Below are 25,539 nucleotides of genomic sequence, written 5' to 3'. Positions count from 1 at the left end.
CCTGGGCCTTGGAAGTGTCAAACGTGCAGCACACAAAAGGCCTGGTTGTTAAAGGAAAGGAAGTGACATGAATTTCTGTTTAATATTTTAATATTTAAAAGTGAATAATCTATTTTTCTGGAAAAGTTATAATGTCTCACTCTATCTTATGGGCACAGATAGAAATTTGAATGCATTTAGCAGCAAAGGACTACCTCATAAAGAATGTAATCAGAGCCGTCTAGGACAAAACCCTCAAACTTTCAAAGCAAGTTGGGGAAGAACATCAATGCTGCGTTATCCTCTCCACAAACCCATAGGTGGCTAGATGTGAAAAGCAAGCAACCAGTCAGGGACTGGGCAATTCCTAACTTTTGATGAACTTTCGTAGATCTGGTTTCTCCTCCAGGCGGGTCTGCAGGTTCAAGAATTCCCGGTATCGGCGGTTCACAGTGTGGTAGGCCAGCTGCTGCAGGGCACTGCTGTTCTCACTGTTAAAAGCTGTCTCATACTTTACAGTGTACAGTGTATACTGGTGAAATCCAGTGCCACTGTGCTCTCGGGCAGTAATGGTACCAGTGATGCGAAGGTTCTGGATGACAACTGGGCCATCTGGACTGCTCAGGGGCTCAAAGAAACCCGCCCCGGTGCTGCGGCCGGCCTGGGCGGGTCACACGTCGCCAGGGGCCCTGCATCCAGTCTGAGACCCCGCCTGGAGTGGACTCATTGGGGTTCCCGCCGACAGCCTCAGCCCGCAGCCACTGCAGGCTAGGACGGTTAGGGCGACTAGGGCGACCGTGTTCCGAAGCGCCGACTGTGCTAGGGCTCTGGACACTAATCTTTATTTTTATGTGGTGCTGAGAATCGAACCCAGTTCCTCACACATGCTAGGCAAGCACGCTACCACTTGAGCCACATCCCCAGCCCAGTAACATCAGTTTTGATACATTTTCATTACATTCTCCTGAGACAGGTATTATTCCCAATTTTATAGACAAAGCAGCTGAGGCTCACCTGTTACATTTGCCTCTATTCAAGTTCCCAAAGCTTAGAAGTGGTTGTGCTAGGAACTAAACCTGAGGTTTAACTCTAAGGTCCATTTTCCTTTCCTAGAATTGCAATTTAAGTATTCCTCTACTCTAGGTTACACATTTTTATGATCGTCTCTGTCATAAAATAAAAATCTTTTAACAGCCTAAATGACAAAGTGGGGGGAAAGTAAGTTATGAACAAGCGTCAGGAAGTACAGAGGGCCAAATGAAGTCAACAGATGGAACCCTAACACAAGCAAAATTGAGAGTGCAGTTTTCTGTTCCTGAACCTGCTTGCCAAGCACCCTTCACATATTACTATTTGATTCTCTCTCAAGCCTGTGGCAGTGGGAAAACTATCATTTAAAAAAAAAAAAAAAAAAAAAACCTCTTAGCAGTAATACAAGACCTGATGTTCTCTCCTCAAAACCCCAATTATCAGGAGGCTGCGGCGATTCGTTTGAAGTTTGAGGCTGGCCTGGGCAACATGTGTGAGACAGCAACTCAAAAAAAACAAACAAACAAAAAAAACAATTTTTAAAAAATTTTATCTACCCTCTCAGAATAATCAAAGCAACCATTTGAATATTAAATAATTAAAAATTTAGGAAAATGTCCATGTTATATAAAAATATATAGGATAATCCCATTGTGTAAAATAACACCAAGAGTATGTTTTATGCACATTCAGACATGTCAATAAGCACAGATTTCAATAGTACATATAGCAAACTAAATAATGGTTAGCTCTGAGGTATCCATTCCAATCAAATGGACAGGGAGATTTTTGACTTCTTTATTTTTTTACATGGTAATATTATGGGTTATTTTCACCTTGTTTCAGTAAAATCATATTCTACTTTTTAGTGCTTTTTAGAATGCAGCCAAGAAAGAGTTTGCATCTTGCATCTTGAGTTAGGGATATTACTCACCTGTGTCTGAAGCTTCATACTGATTCAAACATCTAGAGGTATGTATGGATCTAGGTTTGCAAGCCATAAGACTTTGTTTTTGATGATGTGATTTCCTATAAACCTCACAGGTCTGTCATGAATGTGAAAAGTACAAATATATATGTGGAACTATTTTACTAAACTATGCAACAGGTGAGATCCCCTTCCTTAAGTCTTTAGGTATTTTTGGTCAGGCAAGGAGTTATAAAAAGTCACAAATTTAAAGAACATAAAAGTTGTATTTTACTGCAGAATGTTAGGAACAGCTCAATTCCACAGCCTAAATTCCAAAAAAATGCAAATCTGAGAAGAGAAGTTCCTGGAATATAATATAAGACTTGGGTAGAGAGGGTGGTGATTCCACGCTATTTGGGGAATTCCCAAATTGGCTTTATTTGACCAGGAAATCAACAACTTAAGAACTGCTTTCCAAAAGGCCATTTTGGATATTTACAATGCAAACCTTTAACAGTGATATCTGTGTTTTCGGAAATTTGATGGAATATTTTAATGGTTCTTAACCAAATTAATACCCAAACTTTTTTTAAAAAATCCATAATAATGAAACAATCCCAACTAAAACTAATAGCACTCATGCCTACTTCAGGAGTAAGGTTTCTAGACCACCCAATTCTAGACCAGCTCAATTCTGAAAGTAAAATAAACTTCATCTTGAAGTTTGCGGAAAATAACCCTCAAAAGTGAAATACTGGTATTCAATTCTAAAAACAGGATATTTTCACTGAGGCAAAAATAACTAGCCATACTCAACAGCAGGGTCACAAATGATTGCCCCTCTCATAAAAGTAAACTGTGTCTTAATTAGGAAGAGAAATATTTATCATTCAGAAAAATCTTCATCTTTTCAAAAAACATAAGTTGCAATATTGATTACTAAAAATTATACCACAGAAATACTAACACCAAAAGGGTTATTTCAGTCAATAATTTTGAGTCTGTCTTTAATCCCTTTTATTGCTTATTGGTTAACAATCAGAGTCCTTCAGCTGAAACTGAAGGATTTTCTTGGAATTCTGTATAGAATTATACCATCTTTGGAGAAAACACTCTAACAAGAAATACTAAGAAATCAAATGGTCTAGATTTCATAAGTTTTTTAAAAGGTAAGCTAAGTCTTATATTTCAGAACAATTGCTATTATAACAAATTTTTATTTTTTTCATTCATAAAAACAGTCCACGGCATTCATAAAACAGGGTGGTAGAAGAAATTAAGAGATACACTTTTTAGGTGGATTCTTTACCTTTAAGAACAGGTGAGTAGGCAGTAATTTAATACAGATGGAAAACAAATACAATCCATATAAAAACAAGATTTGAATGGAGGTGGGAGAGAAGATATACCAACCAAAGTAAATTTAGAACTTTCATGCATGCAACTCAACATCTGAATTTCCTTTACTTAAAAACCAAACTAAGTGCTTTAGTAGGTGTTTTACTGTAAAGAAAGCTACAGAGTATTTTTAAAAGGTCAGCCTTGCATATAATACACTAACACGTACCCAAAAAAAAAAAAAAAGAGAGAGAGAGAGAGAGAAAGAGGAGAAATTAATAAGCCTCAGCTACACCTAAGCTACTCACAAGTTTTCTCTTACATAGACAGACATAGAAAAACAACTTTACAAGCTTTGCTTCAAGGTACAATACCTTAGATTTCTCACTTGAGTGTTTCCTGCTCATGCTCTTTTCAGTATAAACAAATATGGTTTATGTGGTGGAACATATACTTGAAGAATTCCTTAAAAAAGAATCACAAGTTTCATTTTATATATACAACAAATTTTTAATTATGTACTGAAAATAAATTACAGGAAATAACTTTAAAATGCAACAGAGGACAAGTCACAATAAACATTCCCATTGAATTCCCTGGGGTGGGGGGTGGGGTGAGAATTGCAGTGCTCAAGGAAGATAAATATCACAAATATATCAAAAACTTCAAATTGTCTATGCATTCACACACTGACGTGAGCCACAAACATTCCTTTCACAGAAACTGTACTTATTAGCCTACCACAGAACCAGATTTTGCCATAAACTACAAAACTTTTAATACAAAATCGTATTTATATATTTATAATTCATATACATGCCCTATCTGTGATTTTAGAAAATAAAAGCTACACACTGTACAGACACTCTTAACTCATAGCTGTAGGCAACATTTTTGGATGGAATTTCTCCCCCAATAAAATTAATGGCATATTTTATGTACATGAAGGCTAAACTGCAAAAAGACAGTTCAGTTTCCCAGATATGCATCTCCTTTTAGGGCAGGTTTATAAATTTAAAAAGGCAAGACAAATGTACACCTCAGAATAACTTTCTTAGCTACAAGAGTTGCCATGTAATTTTTGTGAAATTTCCGATACATGCATTTATGTAATACTGGTATTGAAGGCAGTAAAGCAATATATACTTTTAATGTAGTGGCTCAATAAAGGCTTCATTGTCATTCCGATCTGATTCTTGATACAGTGATTCATAAATTCTTTAAAAATTAAAATTTCAATGGGACACTGTGTTAAAGAGACTCTAAATAGATTTCTTAAAATATTTCCCTGAAATATCCTTTTACATAAGACAAATTTCACTAACATTAGATTAAGTAAAAAGAAGAAAAAAAAAGAATTAAACATGGCACAAATGTGCATGATATAATAATGCTCCTCACCCAATCTCCAGGTCTTAGGAGCCTTTAAATGAATGCTTAAAACCAACAAACAATTTTCACACTCTGTGGCAGCCATCTGTGAAGCCAGTTATACTAAACTACTTCTACAGTTGATTGTAAACTTTGGTTTATTTTTATTTGAGTTCTCATTGTACAGCAAGCATGAAAAAAGGGAGTGGAGTCCATGAGGAGATGAACTGTCAGTCTGTCTTTAATCTGGCATGATGAGACACCTGGTCAGTCAGGCCTGCTTTGATAGAGTTTGTTACAGACTGCCTTATGTTTTCCTCCATCAAATTATCACCCAGGGGCTTCAATACCTGTGGTATGAGAAATGTGCAAAACAAACAAAACATGAGGTAAAAAAAGAGTTACATATAAAAATAGATATAAAAATTCAATTCAAAGCAATGACAAAAATAACCAGGAATGTGAGAAATAAAAAGATGTTTCTCCCAAAAAAAAGTTATGATGATACAAGTAAAGCATTTAGACATTTTATAATGCAACAAAAATTACTTTCCTCTTATTCAAACCATTTACAAATCCTATGAGATGGATGTGCAATTCCATACCCTATATGCAGCATCAAATCTGGTATGTATACAGCATTTATGCAGACCGGCCCAGACGGTCCTGCTTATTGTCCTATATGTGTGAGTGTGAACACTTCAGATAGAGAAAAGAGTTAAAAATACTGTCTAATTTTTCTTCTTGTTATTGTTGGATGACAGTCTCTGTCGCTGTGCTGATGAAAGAGCACGATGAACCATTCGACGTCTAGTAACTTCAAACAGTTTGGAAAACACCTAAAACATGGAGTGATTTGTTAGGAGAATGACTCAAGAGTGCCTTGATGCTAAAGAGCTTTAAGACTACAAGAATTTGAGACTGTAGGTTTCTCACCTTCCTGGGACTCCTCTGAAGCAAAAGAAAAGAGAAATGCAATACATTTTAGACAAGGATTGTTGACATAACACAGATCTTCTCTGACTAGTGAGCACCTTACCTCAACAATACTATACTGAAAATAATTTTTGCACATCATTTAATTGTTTTGTAATATAGTACCTGTAAAATCCTATAATCAATGCTAGACAGGTGTTTTTTTAAAAGACAACGTGAAATTACTGAAATTCATGTTGCAGAAAATCAGTAATGATTCAAAATGATAAGTAGATCACACTCTTATAAAAAGTGAGGTAGTGATAGCTTTTAATCCATCTTCTATTAGCAATTATCAAAGGACCATAAAGTAGTAAGATTTATAAAGAAATAAAATTCTAAAATTTAACAAACATCCAAACACAAATAGAATACTTTCCTAAAGAGAAAAGGCAAAACCCAAATTAACACACTATTACAAGAAAAGTCAACATCTAATCAACTTTCTTCAAAAAATGGTCTGCTTCTTCAGTCTTTAAAGCCAAAAACAAACATACACCTGCAAATCCTAAATCTTTAAATAGGTTCAACACCTTACTGGCTCAGAAGGAGCATGAAAATGCTCCTTCACATCATGATAATAACCTCAGCTTTTATTCTGGTCCTTGAGATAATGTTCAGGTATCTCATGATGATCATTTTAATGACATCCTTAAGGAGAATTATCTTTACACAGGCAAATCCAACATACAGGTGGCAGATATATAAAACCGCACTCCTTAGTAGATACTTGCTGGACAAGAGTTCACAGCCTGACTTTGAATTGTAATTTGAGGTAAAAGATTATGACTGAAGTTGGTTTCTCAGCTCATGGTTGCTTTACTTTGTCCTTTAGTATTTCCATGGTACAGAAGTCAAAGTTTCTTTGGAAAAAACTCTCTGTGGGATTGCTTCTTGTAGTACATCAATAAATCACCACTTTCTTCATGGAAGGCAATGACAGGAGTCTGTCATCCAATGTTTTTCCTGCACTGCTTCTTGCTGGTGTAAGAAACTTCTTTTTCTTTCCAAAAGCATGACTATACTTCCAAACTTCTTTTCCTCACCTTTAAAACTATTCATTGATTATATTTTATTTTCTCAAACAAAAAAAAAATATTATTAGAGATCCTGGTCCTACCCACTGATGGCAAAGTCAGGCCTATAACTAAGAATCTATCCTGAGAATATTACAGATTTAAGCTAAACAAAATACATTATGATTTTAAAGAAAAAGAAATTTTTAATTAGTACATTCTGTATCTAAACAAAACATAAAATATAGTTTTATCATTCTTCATGTAACGGAAAATAGTTGTGTTGATATGTAAACACTGCAGGGGAGGGGTGGGGAATAAAGGGAGTCATGGGGAAAATGAGATTAGTCACTGAAAAACCAAAAGATAGATACCAACCTGTTCCCATAGTGTTTCAGCAATCTGATCAATCATTGTTCCAATTTCTCTGAACTCCCCAGAGTATTTAACATATGCCCAAGTACAAAGGGATGTCAGTGCTAACCCCATGACAAGGTTACACAAGACAGCTATAGAGTTCAGGCCAATGAAGCCAGTCAGTCCTGAGATTATATACATAGCAAACATGACCGCAAACAGTGTGGCAGGAGTACGAGCAGCATAGAAGATATTTTTGCCATCATTGTGCTTTATAAAATTTGCATAGGTTTCTTCAATTTCAGCTTCAAGCTGGTCCTGATAACGACGGCAGAACTCATCTCCACCCATTTTTTTCACAGAACGAAATTGTTTAAGTGCTACTTCCTTGAGATCCAAGTGTTTTCGCTCCAGATCTGAAGGTGCAATGTAAGGCTTGTCACCACCACATACCTGTACAGACAGAATTACAGTAGGAGAGATTACATGCCAGAAATAATTACCACTTGAAAGAAGTTCCCTGCTCATAGTTTTAACCAAGCCACTTACATGATTTACTTTTAAATTTGTATGTAATACTTTGCAGATTAATATAACCTATTGTTTCTTACAGGTTTAACTGACTCAAGTAATCTTCCAAATATGAATAATACTACTAAAACTGAAGTAAAAAAACTTTACACTACACTTGATACCTGACTTCACCTGACCCACTAATACATCAGGTGGCTGACAAGAGTGGATAAAAGATTACATACTGACATAGAACAAGCTTAGGGTAGAAGTTGCTACTAGCCTTAAGCCAATGTTAACTTCTACCACAGGCTATTAAGAACAGTGCTCTGAATCACAAGTCAGAAAACATTTTAGTAGAGGTTATGCAACACCTTACCACCTGAATTCTAACCATGTGAATTATTCTTAGTTTATTTCCAACAGAGATTATAAAGGGGGATTGTGAAACAATATAACAATATGTAAGAAACACTAATTGGCTCCATTATTTTAAATATAAAAGTCTCCTATCCTGCTAGTATCAAATTTAAATTTTAGTTACAAACCTGTTCCATGCTTTTGCAATAGAGATCTCTTGCTCCTGCTACAGCAGCAAGATTATTAGCTTCAGCTGTTGCCTAAAAAATAAAATTAAATGCACAATTATTGTTCAAAAAAATACCCTATGACTCTACAAAATCTGATGAACATAATAAATTATATACAGTGAACAAGTCTAAATTGAACCATAAAAAATATCAACGTAAAGTTTTCCTTTCCTTTAGGAGAGTATATCAGTAGCTTATGATATAGATTTTTAAAAGGATAGTTGCCTAAGTTTATTTTGCTTAGATTCATGCTTAAAGAGGTTTTCAGAAAGTACCATGTGTTATGAAATGGACAGATACAGATATAATCTTAAAATGCGCTAGATTTCCTTCCTTACATATAGTTCTTTCATAATCAGATTCACACAAGACATATTTTCAAACCTATAAAACTGCTTACTACATTAATTTTACTAGAAAATACTATTTAATCCACTATAAAACTGAGAAGCTGCCCAAAGTAGTGAGTCTTTAAAAAACAGAATCTGAATTAAACAATACTAATTCATAATAAAAGAACATAATTTAAAGTGGGGGGGGGAGCCTATTCACTAGAAGCAGCTCTAAATCAATAGCAAATGAAAATAAGCTTTTTTTCAAACAACAATCTTTGTCAAAGACTCAAAGAACAGAAGTAGCTTAGTTCAGAAAGGCCCACATTAAACCATCTACAATAGAAATGTTCCTACACTAAGTATCTGAAGAGAAGGTATAAAGGGCTTTATTTCTATTGGCCTACACATGGCTCAAGGTCTGCAATCTGCAGTTACAAAAAAAATCATATAAAGACTTTAGAATTCCTGACACATACTGCCTTAAATATATAAAATGTATTTCCATGCAAAAAAGAACATTCCTCACATTGCCATTCCCAGAATTTCTTTTTAAAGCAAAGACTTTTGTTCTCATAAATAAGGATATATACAACCTCCTGCCTCTTCCCCCAATGCCTTATACATACACACACAGTGTCTTAATCTCTCTCTACCTGAAGCATGGACTTTGGATGTGGAAGTTCCTCTCCTTGATAAATTTTAATGTAAGCCTAAAAAGACATAAGATTCATATTGTAGGTTATACAATTTGATTTGACATCTCCAAAGAAAAATCATTAAATACAAAAATAATTTGCATCATTAAAAGGAAAAATATACTCTCATTTCAACAAAATTAATCACACTCTCAAAACTATTTATATACATGCAACTAAATAACACCTAGAAGAAATGTTGCTACCTGTACTTTGAACTTGTATAAGTTGTATCTCATATTTAAAAGTTTTATACATAAAATGCCATCGCTTAATGAAAAAAAAAAATCCATAATTCTCCCTGTCAATCTTTTTTTTTTTTTTTTGGTAGTGCTAGGGATTGGACCCATGGCCTTGTGCATGGAAGGCAAGCACTCTACCAACTGAGCTATATCCCCAGTCCTACTGTCAATTTTTCAAATAAACATGTTAGAAAATATTTTAACCCAGTATTTGACTAATTTAAATTTTATCTCAGCTTAAGAAGAAAAAAAAACCTAATTTAATAAGAAAAAATGTTCTGATGTCCATACAGGTGTCTTTCATCTCAACTTTCTACTGACTCAATATTAATCTATAACTAAACAAATACAGTATGAAAATGATCAGGCATTCAATAAGTGAACAAGAATACATTCTTAGTTCTAACTATTCCTTCCCACCTACCTATAATGACCAATAATAATACGACCCTCTACAATGGTCTTGTCCTGGCAGGCAAACTATAAGAGCTAAAGAATAACTGAGGCAGAAGGAAAACCAATTAAAATTCATTTGAACTCAAAAATCAGTAATAGATACTTTCAGCTGCTCTTCTTGAGTCCTCAGAATTCTGAGAGAATGCTTTTTTGAAGAATTCAGAATACAGAATTATGTTTCCAATCCCTATTATCACTCCCAAATGACAAAGCAGTATTTCAGTATAATAAATGGCTCTTCTCTCCATGTCAGACGGAGGAAAAGTAGAATAATTCTGTGAACAAACAAAATCATTTTCTAGAAGATACAAGTAGTCTGTTACAATCTCTTACTTAAATGTCGATACACCCAGAGGCCCAAATATGGGTTGTTTTTGTTGTTGTTTTAAAGTAAAGGTTAAGAAACTTCTTATATATACAGATGAGTTCTAAGTTGGCTACATTTCTATCCTAGATAGTCATTCAATTTAAGAATTTGCCTACCTTAAAATACTCTACAAGATCTCTACAAGTGACTTTAGATCCACTTATCTCTTTTTCCACCAAATTTTCAGGGGCAAGCAGCAATGGAACCAGATTTTGAAGCTCTCGTTTAAAGTCTTCATCAATATCTGGTGAACATAAAATTAGTCAACATTTAGTCCAACAAAATAAAAAAAAAAATAAGTCCTCATTGATAAGAATTCTTAAAGTTCTATTTTATAACTTATAAGGTCTATTTTATAACTTTGTAAGAGGACAAATAATCACTTAAATACAATCATTTTTTTTAAAGTTCATCCAAAAATGCCATATCTCTTAGGAAAAAAACAAAAATCCCCACTACCCTAGTACACCGTTTTCCCACACCCCCATAATTCTTTAAGTATTAAAACTAAAGCAACCTTTTCAAGAGGCAAACAATTTAAGAGATCAAATTAAATTTTAATACTATATTTTGTTTTTCTAACCATACTGTAACTTTTGTTAATTCTCAAGCCTTTTGCTATCACACTTAGATTAATTCTAAAACCACAAAAAATTATGCTATCAACTATGAAACAGAGAAATTTAACTCTAATTGCATCAATACAATAAAATGGTTAGAGCTTTTTAGCAGATAAAATATTAAAATGTTTTCAGCCTTCCAAATTCTCAAGACTTCAGTCCAGAGCAAAGGAACACATTATAAAATAGGTTAATCAATATGCTAGATGGTTGCAAACTAACCAATAAATGCTAGAAAGAACACTGAGAGCATTCTAAGCACATTAGTATTAATACATCATGATATCCTTTATCAATAAGACAGGAAATTTAAGGAATCATGTATTTGAAAAAACTTTCAGTCTCTAAAAATGTTTCATTTTAGCAAGAATGGGAATTCCCACCTTTCAATCTCCCATCAAAACTAGGATTAGTTGCAACTTTAAGACCAGGATGTGGCAAAAGGAAGCAACCCAGATTTGAGAAACAATTGTGAATGTGCTTCCTTACATTCTGTAACTCTTCATGTTGATTTTGTTTTACCTGAGGGCAGAAAGAGACAGGATAATGGTGCAAAGAGAAAAAAAAATTAATGTTAAAAAAGGAAATTTACATGTATACTTGCATGTATATACATTCAACTCAGATGGTTCTAAAGGCCCATTTCTGAACACTTTGATAAGACCTCACATTTTCTTAAAACCAGAAAAGATGTTTCTTCCTAAGTAAGCTGCCTGGGATACCAAAAAAAATAAATAAATGAAATAATAATCAATTATAGTATCTAATGTCTGAATAACAAGTTGTGGCTGTGACTTATAAATAAGATTTACCTTTAAAGTATTTATAATGTCATAATAAAACAAAACAGAATGAAACAAACAAACAAAATACTCATATGCCTTCAAATAAAAGGATTAGCACCTGATAAGAATAAGAACCAGGTCAAAAAGCTCCAGTGTAGTCCCAACTACCTTAGAAATGGTATTTTAGGACTCTCTTTATGTGATTATCTTTAATTTATGCTAGTTATCAGAGCTTAGAAAAGAGATACTGAGATACTGATATTTATTTTCTGGAAGAAAATCTTAGAAATATTTTGAATAATTATTAACTCATTTAGAGATAGATAATTTACACTCTTCAAAAGGTTCTTCTCAATGGCCATTGTAACAAAACATGTGCTATTCATAATTAAAACCTGGAAACCACCTAAATCTTCAGCAACAGAATGGAAAAACAGTTGTCTATTCGATTAGTGAAATTCTAAATAGCAATGAAAATAAGTGAACTAAACTACATGCAACAACATGTTTTAGTCTCAGAAATAAAATATTAGGCAAAAAAGCTAAATATAAAAGAACATATGTGTAAGTGCTTGTATTCATAAAAAGTTCAAAAACAAAGCCTGTTAAAGGGATAATGGTAAGGATTGGGTGGGGGTAAGTAAGTACCTGGAGGTGGTGATTCTGGGTGTAGGTTATGGCTATATTTGTTTTATTTTCTACAAAGTTACCAAGCTACACATTATGACCTGAGCAATCTTATGAACACATGCATGACATCGATAAGGAGTTTAAAATCCTTCTTGCTTTGAGGTACCTAGTTCAGATATAGTCTGTTAATTTCTTATAAACAAACCAGAAAAAAAGCTGTGATAATTGCAGTTATCTGAAGGAGCTGAAAATTCAAGGGTAAAGAATGTCTTAATCTCATTTTAGGAATAAGAAAATCATACTATTCCACCACAAGTCTTAGAATGTGACTGAGAAACCAATTGCATCATTCCACAGACAATAAAATCTTATTAACCTACTGTATTAATAAAGGGATCTCTACACATAGAGATGTTATATATATTGGATATGTTAGTAGATGGTAATCTGTAATTATCTGACCTGCAGATTTCCTAAGTATTTTCACAGGAAGGTACTTTAAGGATAAAAGATGATGATCTTGTTGGTGAGGTTATTTTCCAGGAATGGCTTCATGTGGCGTATCATAAAGGAGTGAGAGTACTTGGATCCTATACCCAGTTATCAATAATTAGTTAAGTGACCATAAGCAAGTAACTTTTCCAGGCTCCAGTTTCACTGTGTATGTTATGGTTTAGATGTGGTATCCCCTGGAAGTTCACATGCAAGACAATGCAGAAAGGTTTGGAAGAGAAATGATTGGGTTATATCCTAACCATATCAGTGAATTAATCCCTAATGGGATTAACTGAAGTGGTAGGGTGTGTCTGGAGAGTAAAAGAATTGGGGCATGGCTATGGAGTATATATTTTATATTTGGAGAATAGAGTCTCTCTGTGCTTTTGATCACCATGATGTGAGCAGCTTCCCTCCACCACACTCTCCGGCCATGATGTTCAGTATCACCTCAAGCTAAGGAATAAGAGAACCAGCCTTCTCTGGACTAAGACCTCTGAAACCAGGAGCCCACAAATAAACTCTTCCTTCTCTACAATTGTTCTGATCAGGTCCTTTAGTCACATGAAGCAAAAAAGCTGACTAAAACAATGTACAAGAAAAAAAGGCTGACAAACTATGAAACTAGCCTAGGAATCCATCAATGGATGAATGGATAAAGAAAATGTGGTATATATACACAATGACATTTTATTCAGCCATAAAGAATGGAATGATGTCATTTGCACTGAAAAAAATGGATCAAACTTGAGAATATTACATTAAGCAAAATAAGCCAAACTTAGAAGGGTTGTTTGTTTTCTCTCATCTGTGGAAGCTAGAAAGGAAAAAGAAAAAAGAAGGTATAGAACATGTGTCTCATGAAAACTGAAGGGAAATCAGTAGAGCAAAGAAAAGGGACCAAAGAGAGAAAGGAGAAGAGGAAAAGAAGAAGTACTAGAGAATTTGTATGCATGCACAAATATGTAACAGCAAATCCTACCATTGTGAATAATTATAACGCTCCAATAAAAAATATGAAGGAGGGGCTGGGGTTGTGGCTCAGTGGTAGCGCACTCACCTAGCACATGTAAGGCCCTGGGTTCGATCCTCGGCACCACATAAAAACAAATAAATAAAATAAAGGTATTGTGTCCAACTATAACTAAAAAATATGAAGAAAAAAAAGGATGAACTAGATATGTTCAGGGTTAGGGTTAAGGTTAGGGATATGTTTAAAATCCCTTTTCTAGCTCTATATGTTGTCACTCTATCAGAGATATGAGAGGTTCTCATATCATCTGTGTTCAATACGTAAACATTAACCAGCCTGTCCTAAATGTTGAGAAGCTGAGCTGACCAAAAAGAGACTTGTGAATATTCTAAGTGGACCAAAATCTCCTTAAAAAATACTGATCCTCAGGAGGCTAAGGTAGGAGGATACCAAAATTCTTGAGGCCAGCCTGGGCAATTTAGTGAGATCCTGTCTCAAAAAAAATCAAAATAAGGCTCAAAAAATACCTTAGTAATAGAGCACTTGCCTGGCATGCTAGGGGTGGAATCCCCAGAATGAATGAAAGGAAGGAAGGGATGGAAGAAATGGGGTAAGGGGTAGGAGGAAGGAGGAGAAGAGAGAGGGAGGGGAAGGAAGGAGAGGAAGGAGGAAGGAAAGGCAAAGGAAGAGAAAGGAAGGCGGGGAAGGAGGGAAGGTAGGAAGGTTGATCCTTTGAATATTTACTGAGGGACAGTTTGTTCAGGAGAGAAAACACATGTAACCACTTATGTAGAGTTAGTAACTGACAGTGTAAGCACAGTCCAGGCAGCCCAGCCTTTTGCCTGGTGTGGTGCTTATGCTCTCCTCTCCAGGACACAGGGCTTACCTGCAATCTCTTTTCAAGGAATTGTATTCCACCTTCCAAACCATATGAATGTTCATAAGGATAACTCCAATCTCGAATCAAAAACATTAATGTCTACACACAGAAAAAATACAAAACACTTCTTATAAAATCTTAAGAAAAAACCATAACTTTAATAGTTAACACCTCCTTTCTCCCCTAAACAATTCTTACTAAAAGTGAGTACATGGTTATTATTAAAGGCCCACCTAAACCAACAACATACTCAACCCCCATACCAAGTAATCATCTCCACTTGAATTTCACTACATATAAGGAAAAAAAATCACCCAAGCAATAATATGATTTTAAAAAGGAACAAAAGGCAGAGCAGGGCATTTAGATCATAATTTTAAATCAAGGTTGTATAATTACAAGACCAACCAAATCAAGATGGCTAATTCTACACAAATTATAGATTTGGTGTCAATAGCACTAATTTCACAGAATGATTTTTAATTCATACACTTAAGTTTCTCCACCTCAGCACTACTGACATTTTGGGCCAAATGATCTTTAGTTGTGCATGGCTGTCCTGTGCATTACAGGATATTAATATCTCTGGCTTCTATGCACTACACACCAGTAGCATTAACCTCCCCAAAACTGTGACAACAAAAAATGTCTCCAGACATGGGCAAATGTCTACTGGGTGGCAAAATTACCCTAGTTCAGAAAAACTCATAGATAATATATTTATATTTATTCATATACATAAAAGGAAGCCATAAACCTGCCCAATCATTTCATAAAAGTGATTGCTTTAACCAGAACAGCAGAAAAGAATGAGACACAATTGATGTAAACCCACTAATAATCACTAGCAATGCTATCAGAGGAAGGACTTCACACACTGATGGGCAATCAATCTAGATTTCTTTGTTCTATTTCCTATTCTCCCACACCCTAACTGCAACTAACCAAACAGTACTAATGGCAACCTGCAAATTGTACGTGCTTCAAAAAATAAAGTAGCTGGGTGTGGTGGCACACGCTTATATTCCTAGCAGCTTGGGAGGCTGAGGCAGGAGGATCACAAGTTCAAAGCCAGCCTCAACAAAAGCAAGGTGCTAAACAACTGAGACCCTGTCTCTAAATAAAATACAAGATAGGGTGGAGAATCTGGCTCAGTAGCTAAGTACCCCTGAGTTCAATCCTCAGTACCACAAAAAAAAAAAAAAAACTACCTGGAACTTTTTCATATTACACCAAAATAAAGAGTAACAGGACTAACTTCGACTTGTAACATACCACAAAAAAAAAAACTGACCCTTATTTGTGGAAAGAAAAGTTACATTACTCATGGTTATACTAAGGGAGACCCTGTCTCTAAATAAAATACAAGATAGGGTGGAGAATCTGGCTCAGTAGCTAAGTATCAAAGTTTAATGTCATGATAATTTTAGAGAGAAAAATAAAAAATAAAGGTTGTTTATATACCATTTTTCCAAGCTGGTTAATGTGAGGGAGTCATTTTAAGAGAATTTCACTTTTTACTCTACATAATACCATATTGTTTGAATTGCTAAAATAAATGTGTATATCTTTACAAAGTTAAAAAAAGACCTACAACATTTTCTAGTAGTGTATCACATATAAAAGAAATGTGATATGACTGTCTTATTCAATTTCTCACTGTCTTAAGTTTTGGAATTAAGTAACATCTAAAAGAACCATTACCCCCTTAATCAAACTAGATTTGTTTGTTCTATTTCCTATTCTGTTGGCCTCAAACTGGTATTAAGTTGGTGACGACATCACCAATTCAACTCAACTGAATTGATTGCTACAAATGAGTTTGTCATAATACCTTGTATCTCCAAAGTTAAAAGCTGAGGTGAGCTTCTCATAAGTCTATCTTATAAAATGATAAAACACTTACTTACCTGAAATGGTTTCTGATAGATTTCTTCCATTGCAAGTCTTCCATACTCTGTAAATAACTATAAAATCAAGTTATTTAAACTAATGTCCCCAGGGAAACTGACAGAGACTTTTATAAAATTGTTCTATATCAGAGGACAAGCTATCAGAACTTTTAATATCATCTGAAAGCTAAGTATTTAATTTTCTAACACACAGGGTATATATTGAAATCACAGGCCTGGTATAATGGTGCACACCTATAATCCCAGTGACTCAAGAAGCTGAGGCAGGAGGATCACAAGTTCAAAGCCAGCCTCAGCAAAATCAAGGCACTAAGCATCTCAGTGAAACACTATTTCTAAATAAAATGCAAAACAGGACTGGGGTGTGGCTTAGTGGTTGAGTGACCCTTAGTTCAAATCTCAGTACTAAAAGAAAAAAAATGAAATCACAGGTCAGTTTTAAACCATATAATATTCAACTTTGTTATTACATCATAGGCTTCTAAGTATAAATTCACAATAATATGACAATTCAATTTTAAAACTTTAGCATATATTCTGAGACATACATACTTGTAAGTGTTGAAGATCATCTTCTTGAATATTCTGAGATAAATTATATACCTATTAAAACAAAATTCATTTTATTTTTATTAGTGTCTTACTTTGAATACACAGCTTGTGTATAATTTTCCTTGTGAAAATTAAGACTATTTTATGCCTTATCACAAATTAATCACTCAGCCACTATCTTAATCAGTGGCATACAAAAAGGACTTTCTCTTTTTTCATAATAGTCAAGTGATAAAATATTAAGGAGGAAGGAGTGGTGGTAAAATATGTGAAAATCACGAATAAATGCATTTTCACTGCCTAAATTTGGCAGATACTTGGAAAAAAAAAAAAGTGTACTGCAATAGCCAAACTATGGAACCAATCCAGATGCCCTTCAAAAGATGAAGGGATAAAGAAAATGAGGTATGCAAACACAATGGAATATTACTCAGCCTTAAAGAAGAATGAAATTATGGCATTTGTCAGTAAATGGTTGAAGCTAGAGAATATCATGCTAAGTGAAATAAGCAAGTCCCCAAAAACCAAAGGCCAAATGTTTTCTCTGATATGTAGATGCTAATTCACAATAAGGGGGGTGGCTAGGGAAAAACAGAGGTACTTTACATTAGGCAAAGGAGAGTAAAGGGAGGGGAGGGGGTACTGGAGGAGGAGGGACAGTAGAATGAATCAGACATTATTACCCTATGTACATATATGATTGCATGACTGGTGTGATCTTACATCATGTACAACGAGAAGAATGAGAAGTTATACTCTATTTATGTATGATGTGTCAAAATGCATTCTACTATCACATGTAATTAGAACAAAATTTTAAAAAGTAAAAGAAAAATTAAAAATTATATTGTATAATAGGTTCTTTTTCTCCTCAAAGTTTCATGTCACGATAACTTAAGAAAGAAAACTAAAAAGTAAAGGTTGTTTATATACCACTTTTTCAAGCTGGTTAATGTGAGGGGCAAAAGTATATAACTGATCAGTGGAAATCTCATCTAACATTGACTCTACTATAGTTCTCTTTTTACTTAAAACTCATCAGTCTAAACAATTTTAACAGAAAAATTTTAGCAGCCTCTGGAAACTAATAAAAGTAACAGTAGGTGGCACTCTTATCCTGTCCAGAATTTTCTGAAGACTTCCAAAGACAAAACAGACCAGAGCTATAACAGAGGCTCTAAAGTACACACTCAGGAAAAGAGAAATTGGACAAAAGATTAGTTAGGTCCAGTCCTTCCAAGACCTTCAGAAGAGAACTCGGGCTATAATTGGAGAAGAATGGGCACCTACTGCTAAGAAATAACTTGCATCTAAGAAAATAAGGGTACTCCAAAGGGAGAAATACAGATAACTTGGAGGTCAAGAATATACTTGATGTTCAGCAAACCTAAAATGATAGTCTCAAGTCATAATTAATTCTAAAGAGTGTTTTTAAAAGTAATTAATGACTGAGATAATTAAACTTCAGATTTAAAGTAAAACCTGACAGTATGACTAATCTATTCTTATCCATCCAGTGGACCTTAGCTTTTAGAAAACAGGTCCAGATCTTTTCATTGTCAGGGCCAGGCAAATAGTAAAGAGAGAAAGAGACTTACTTGTTTATCTTAGATCATTAGTACTTAGAATACTACCCTGGATATAATAGGTGCTAATAACCCTGGATATAATAGGTGCTAACAATTTGTTGAAAGAATAAATGACAAGGTCAATTTGTTATTGATTTATCAGCTAAACTTATTTAAGGAAAGAAAACTAACCTCCAAGGTCAGGAAGAAAGCAATGATAGATATCTAATCTTCTTGGTTTTTTTTAGAGTCTACAAAGCACTTTATGCATTATCTTATTTAGATCTTTTCTTTAACAACAGCCACCCATGAGGTAGGCAAAATGGGTAAAACCCTCATTTTGCAGATAAGAAAGTGCCTATATAGTTTTTAAGTTACTGTCCAAAGACAGTTCTTTAAAAAGTTGAATAGGGCTGAGGATGTGGCTCAAGCATTAGCACGCTCTCGCCTGGCATGCGTGCGGCCCAGGTTCGATCCTCAGCACCACATACAAAGATGTTATGTCCGCCGAGAACTGGAAAATAAATATTTAAAAAAAAAAAATTTCTCTCTCTCTCTCTCTCTTTAAAAACAAAAAAGTTGAATAAACAAGAGAACCCCAAGTTTGAACCCCAATAATAAATATTAAGACACAGAACTCCCTCATTATAATTTAAGGCAAGGTCTACTGCCAGCTTACTTGAGGGGCTACACTATGATAAGGTAAATATGAAGAGATGGCTTCTATACTATTGCAATTGTGCCATTTTGCAAAAGCAGAGAAAAAAAAAATAAGAAGGGAAAAAGAGATTTCTGAGGGTCCCGGATAGTATCACTTAGTGAGTAGTAGCCATTATCCTCAGCCCTCTAAGGCTGAAAGCCTAGATTCTACAAAAAATTCAAAGGAACTGGTTTCTGGTATATTGCTTCCTTTGTAACTATCCAAAATACAAAATTTCACATTATAAGCCAGAACAGTAGGCATGGAAATAAGAAATGTCATTAAGAAATGTCAATGTGCTCTTTAATTTTAATCATATTAAAATTTTTCTTCAATCAAAAGGCATTTTTGAGGTGCAGCTGAAGGTACCAGGATCATATGAACTGATGTCATCACTTAATCCCTATCTCACCTGCACAGAGCTGGTCATAGTGCTCAGAGCAAATACGGTTGCACAGTCTTTAATAGTTGACTGGCTATCAAAGGCACCCTGGGTATCCATTAGCAGCACAGCCACCTAGGAATTCAAAAGTTTATCATACTTAGTAAACAGTCACAAAAAACAAATATAAAAATCATATATTAAATGGTAAATTTCAAAAGCAATAATTAAATCAAGAACATTCATCTCTACACATTTTAACATAATAATCTTTATACATTAAACTTGCCACACATTAAGTTCTGTGTTGCTTTGAATTTTTTTTTTTTTTGGAGCGGGGAGGGTTGCTGGGGATTGAAATGAGAGCTTTGTGCATGCAAGGCAAGCACTCTACCAAATGAGTTATATCCCCAGCCTGTTCCTTTGATTTTTAACACAGAAAGTAGCTCAAGAAAAAATATAGAAGATTAAAAATAGAAAAGTATAAGTGAAATTTTACTTTTGTTCCATTAGGTCTGTCAATCACAAATACTTCATTCCAAACTTGTATGCCTGTTGTTTCTCTTTCACAACCACCTCGCCATGTAAAGCCGGTCAATGGTTCATTGTTTCCACCAATCCAACTTTGAGAATCCTGTTAAAGTCAAAGATAAATGTAAAATAAAACACACAAAAATCAAAAGAAAAAAAAAAACTTTAAAAATCACCCATTCCATATTTTACAGATGAGGAAGGTACGTTCAAAGATAAAATACACTATGTAACATCATCCAAGTAATTACAAAAGCAGTCCTAAATTCTATGTGGTTTTCTATAGGGATGCAGTTTCCTTCAAACCTGAACCTTCTCAAGTCAGTTCAAATTTCCACTCTGTGGGCTTTTAGGTGAGTGGGGTCACACCCATTTTTCCCTCTTCAGCAAAGATTTCCTATAATGTTTAAAACAAAAATCAGACACCAGCTATATCTTCTTATACAGAAAAGTAAAACTAAGTTTCAGAAAGAATGACTGTCAAAAAAGAGTATCACTCTCTTAAAAGAGCTTATATTAAATGTTTTTTATGATGCCTGGTTACCTTTAAAACATACTCAACTTTAAAATGACCAAATCTTAGGCTGGGGATATAGCTCAGTTGGTAGAGTACCTGCCTTGCATGCGTAAGGCCCTGGATTCAATCCCCAGCACCACCACCAACAAACAAACAAACCAAGTCTTGTTTGCAACCTGATTCAAATGATCCAAGTATAAAAAAGCCTTACTTGAATGAACAGAATCTGAACCCAGACTGCATTATCAGTTGGGATAAATATGATTGTCTGATATGAATGACATCATGATTGCATTAAGAAATAGCTAAAAGAATGCTTCTATGTTAGATACTCAAGTATTTGTGGTAAAAGGATATGCCTGGCATTTAATATTTCAAAAGGCACATATACACATACAGAAAACAGATGAAAGAAGACCAACAAAATGTTGATGTATATAATGCTGGGGTTCATAATGCTATCCTCTTTATTTTGGGGTATATTTTTAAATTTTCTATAATATAATGTTTTAATTAAAACTATAGGCTGTACTACTATAATTAAATCTGATGGGGCTGGAGGTACAGCTCACTAGTAGAGTGTTCACCTAATATGTACAGGCACTGGATTCAATCCCCAGCACCATAAATAAATAAGAAATAATATAACAGTTAATAAATCATAAGGTAGTTTATCTAGAAAATTAAATGTGGGACATAAATGAATACCTTTGACAGATGTCAAGATAACTATTTTAGTATACTTAAAAGTCCTTTACTCAACATATCTCCAAGGAAAAATTTGGTTCCAGAAATACTTCTGGTAAGCTTGAATATCTAATCCAAAATAGATTATAAAGTTCAAATTACTGGTAGGAAGATGATGTTTTAAAGCAGGATCAATGAAGGATGAAACAATTTAGGAAGAGCATGTATAAAGTGGCAAAAATAAGTCATCCAGACTATAATGTAATATGACGATACAGCCTTAAATTTTAAACAATCTATAATCATCATTTCACAAAACTCTCATCTCGAGTAGGTTACCAGTCTTATAAGTCATAAAATTCTCTATTTGTTTTCTTCAGATTTCAATAACTTCAACTAAAGGCCCTCACCTCTGCTGGTTACAGACTGCCACATGGTACAACTCCATTCATAGTACATACAATAGACCCATATTTCAAAGTACCCTTCCTGAGGATAGACGACCACAACTGGTAGTCCTGCCCCTGGCCTATATTTTAGATGCTCCAAATTGTTCTTGTACCTCCTTGCTGTACTCTACCCCAATTCTTGTCACAGCTAATTTTCACAAGAAATGTAATCATGTCGTTGTCTTTCTAAAACTCCACCTATGGCTTCCCCATTACCTATAAGACCATCCATCCAGAGACCTGTTTCATAACAATGCCCCTTTAATCTATTTTTTCTCTCTGTTTCTGATATTCCCAACCAGTACTTACATATCCAGTTTCTACCATATCCCTCCACCAAAAAAAAAGAAGAAAAAAATATCACCATTTCCCAAATGCATACACTGTTCAGCCATCAACACCTTTCTCTGCCTAGACTCAGATTTTTTGACATGGTGGGGTAATCAGATGCCACATGTAAGAACCTACTCATTCTCTCACAATGTCAAAGAAATCTGGTATTGAATGAACCATTTTTAAAAGGTGTAACCTACACAAATAAGTTAAAAGACACTATCCTCTTACAGAAGTCTACTTTTAGTCATATTTTATTTATCTTGCTTCTCTATCTTCTCTAACAAAACTACTTCTCTAAACAAAATTACTTTCCATGACAGCAGTTTTATTTCATTCTCATGAATTCCCAGCATGTCAAATAGTGCCTGGTTTGTAGTTAGGTATTCAAAACATTAAAGTTTTGTGCTCCCTTTTGAGCATGGGTAATAGATGCAGAAGAAATATGAGCTTCTTTATTATTCTAGAAACAATATAATTATGTAGACAAAGCAGTAAAAATAAAATTTTTGAACTATGGATGACTACAGTCATTGGCTAATGTGCTTATTAACCCCCCTTCAAAAAAATTTTTTAAAAGAATTAGTATCTCACAAAAATCTACTATGTATCATTGCTTCTTAGTAAATGGGAATATTGTAAAATATTCAATGAATTAGTTAATAAAAAGATAAAAGAAAAGGTAAATCAGAAAACCAAGTTAATCACATTTTCAAAATTTTGAAATCTGTTATTTCTCTAACACATTGAACATTAAAGCTTTCATAAAATACATTCATTCATCCATTCATTCACTCATTCAACAAATCTACTGAACCTCTACCAATTGCCAGTCACTGTTCTAGATTCTAGAGATAGAGCAATGAACAAAAACAAAATTTTTCCTCTCCAAGAACATTTTAGTAGGTTCTAGAGACAGTCTCAATGATTATGTCTCAAAAGTTACAGACCCCATGTGCTCTCAAAATTTATTAAATTTATTAAAAGCAAACCTTGGAACTTGAAAAACACTAATCTGACCCCATTCAATACTACAGAGAAAAAAAAACTCAAAACTCACAGATTTCCAAAAGCTACCTTATTCTTCCAATTCAAAATAGTAGGAAAAGAGGAGATCTTATAGAATAACTCTCAATTGCAAAAGGCAATCTGAAGTCATCTGAACTTCAAATGTAGTCAAATAGTGGAATAAACACAGCACATGCCAAAAAACACTTGTCTTTGTAACTTACTAGCAATAAATAAACTATAAATAGTAAAAAACAAATTCATATTTCACCAAAGGGAAATATTGTCTGTAGTAACAAAATGAAACAACAGCTATATAAGCTTTAGACCCAGAATTTGGTAGCCCAGACAAGCCCACAAGCATCAGAACACACCAGCTTCCCAGTTGCTGACTCCTTCCACAACAGCCAGGCTAAAAAAATAAAAGTCCATCCAGAAGCCATAATAACTCAGCTTGGATTGGCGTAAAAGACAAAAAAGTATAAAACTAAGGCCCAATTAGCATTATAATAAAGAAGGAAATCATCCCTAGTTAAAAGCCCCACAAATGAAAATCCTAACCTGTATAAAATAAGTACTTATTCAGGAGACAGGTTATTAACACTCAATACCCAAACTGGTGGAGAGAACTAGTATATACATTCTAACCATTGATTGTAGCTTAGTATTTTCAGTTGAATGTGAGAAAACTCAAGTCCCAGAAAAAAAAAAAAAATATATATATATATATATATTTAACATTAATTCTGAAATAATTAAAATGTGTCTAATCTTACTGATCTCCCATCCCTGCCTCATGTCCAACTCCTCTTTCTGGGGCCGGACAAATAGTTGGCATTACAAGTGACCTGGGTCACAAAGTCAAGCACAGAACATTTCTAAGAACTTACAGATTTGCTAAGGAGAAATTTAATAATTTAAGTTCTGCTTAAATGCATCTTTGACCATGAAGACATTATGCTAAGTGAAATAAATCAAACACAAAAAGAGAAATGTATGTTTTCAGTCATATGAGTTGCTTACAGTAGTCAAGCATGCAGACAGAAAGTAGAAGGGTGATTGCCAGGGACTGAGAGGAGAGGAAAATGGATTTAGCATTTAAATAGTAACACAGCTTTAGTTTGTGAAAATAAAGTCCTCAAGATGAAAGGTGATTGGTGATAGCTGCACCAATTAATAAATAAATTTAACGCCTTTGAACTGTATACTTATAAATGGCTAGTGTGGTGAATTTTTGTTTTGCCTATCTTACCACAACTTAAAAACAAAAAGGTGGCCTTGAGGGGTACCAAAACAGAAAGGGGAGGCACCACCAGTTATTAAACTGCTATCTAGCCAACTCCAACACCCTCCAACAAGCCTACAATTTTTATTTTCCTTATAGACTTAAAATTCTGATCAAATTGTTTGTAGAAAATTCAAAATTTCAGATTATCACATAAGAGTTACAATGCTTCACTTAAAACAAGTGAAATATTCCAAAGTAAATTCAATTAAAATGGTTAAATGAATAAGCTAAACCTCTAGATTAAATCTGGAAGATAGTTCAATGAACTAATGAACCAGTATAAAGTACAATGATGCTTTAAAATAAACAAAATCCACACCTATCAGAATGGCTAAAATGTAAAAGATGACATTTACAAGGAATACAACAACTATTAAGTCTCCTATATTGCCTAGTGTAATTGGTGAAACCTCTTTGCAAAAATATTTGGCAGCCACTAGTAGAGCTAAAAAGGTATTTTGTCATATGACCCAAATTTCTACTCCTAGATATAAATCTAACAGAATTGTGTATATTCCCAAGGCTTGTATAAGAATATTCACAACAATTTTATTTAGAAGAAACAAAAACTGGAAACAACTTACATGTATATCAATAGAGGATGAGGTAATTAAATTGTTATATATTCCTCCAATGAAATATCACTTAGCAACAAAAAGACATTTCTGATGCATTTAACAACACAGATAAATCTCTTAGACTTAATGTTAAATAAAAGAAATCAGACACAAAATATACATACTTTTACAACTCATGTCACTTCCAAAATAGACAAAAATAATCTAAGGTAATAAAAGTCAGCACAGTGGCCTTTGAGAGCCGGAATAGTAATAACTGGGAGGAGAAATAAGTGAGTCTTTTAAAATGCAGAAAGTGTTCTGTCTTGATTTGAAGTGGTGGTTAAAAAACATACTTATTTAAAAATTAACTGGCTATACTAAGGTTTATGCATTTATTGCATTTAAGTTATAACACAATAAAAAAATAAAATGACCAAGAAGAGGCTTTTTAAGATATTTTCTTCCTCCAAGTACATTTCTTTCTTGGAAAAAGAA

The 25,539-nt window shown here is 34.2% G+C and overlaps 1 protein-coding gene across 5 annotated transcripts in view; it reads right to left on the bottom strand.

Moving 5' to 3' along the window:
* Window positions 1-4,767: 4,767 nt before the first annotated feature.
* The window catches only part of Atl2 (atlastin GTPase 2), a 56,082-nt gene continuing 35,310 nt past the window's right edge, over window positions 4,768-25,539 (bottom strand). For 2 of the 5 annotated variants that reach the window (XM_078029339.1, XM_078029342.1), the window contains exons 3-14: window positions 20,171-20,305; window positions 19,702-19,806; window positions 17,022-17,072; window positions 16,467-16,523; window positions 14,563-14,655; window positions 11,177-11,315; window positions 10,290-10,417; window positions 9,067-9,123; window positions 8,037-8,108; window positions 6,997-7,428; window positions 5,564-5,578; window positions 4,768-4,977 (exon numbers count right to left, since the gene is read on the bottom strand). In XM_078029339.1, coding sequence (XP_077885465.1) covers window positions 4,858-4,977; window positions 5,564-5,578; window positions 6,997-7,428; window positions 8,037-8,108; window positions 9,067-9,123; window positions 10,290-10,417; window positions 11,177-11,315; window positions 14,563-14,655; window positions 16,467-16,523; window positions 17,022-17,072; window positions 19,702-19,806; window positions 20,171-20,305 — 1,404 coding nt within the window. In that variant the 3' untranslated portion in view covers window positions 4,768-4,857. Of the gene's footprint in view, window positions 4,978-5,232; window positions 5,467-5,563; window positions 5,579-6,996; window positions 7,429-8,036; window positions 8,109-9,066; window positions 9,124-10,289; window positions 10,418-11,176; window positions 11,316-14,562; window positions 14,656-16,466; window positions 16,524-17,021; window positions 17,073-19,701; window positions 19,807-20,170; window positions 20,306-25,539 lie in introns of all 5 variants that reach the window. The other 3 variants (XM_078029340.1, XM_078029343.1, XM_078029341.1) reach the window with 3 other exon arrangements.

The sequence above is a fragment of the Ictidomys tridecemlineatus genome, chromosome 12 (assembly GCF_052094955.1).
Source record: "Ictidomys tridecemlineatus isolate mIctTri1 chromosome 12, mIctTri1.hap1, whole genome shotgun sequence".
Lineage (NCBI taxonomy): Eukaryota > Metazoa > Chordata > Mammalia > Rodentia > Sciuridae > Ictidomys > Ictidomys tridecemlineatus.
This window is presented reverse-complemented; position numbering and strand designations above follow the sequence as displayed.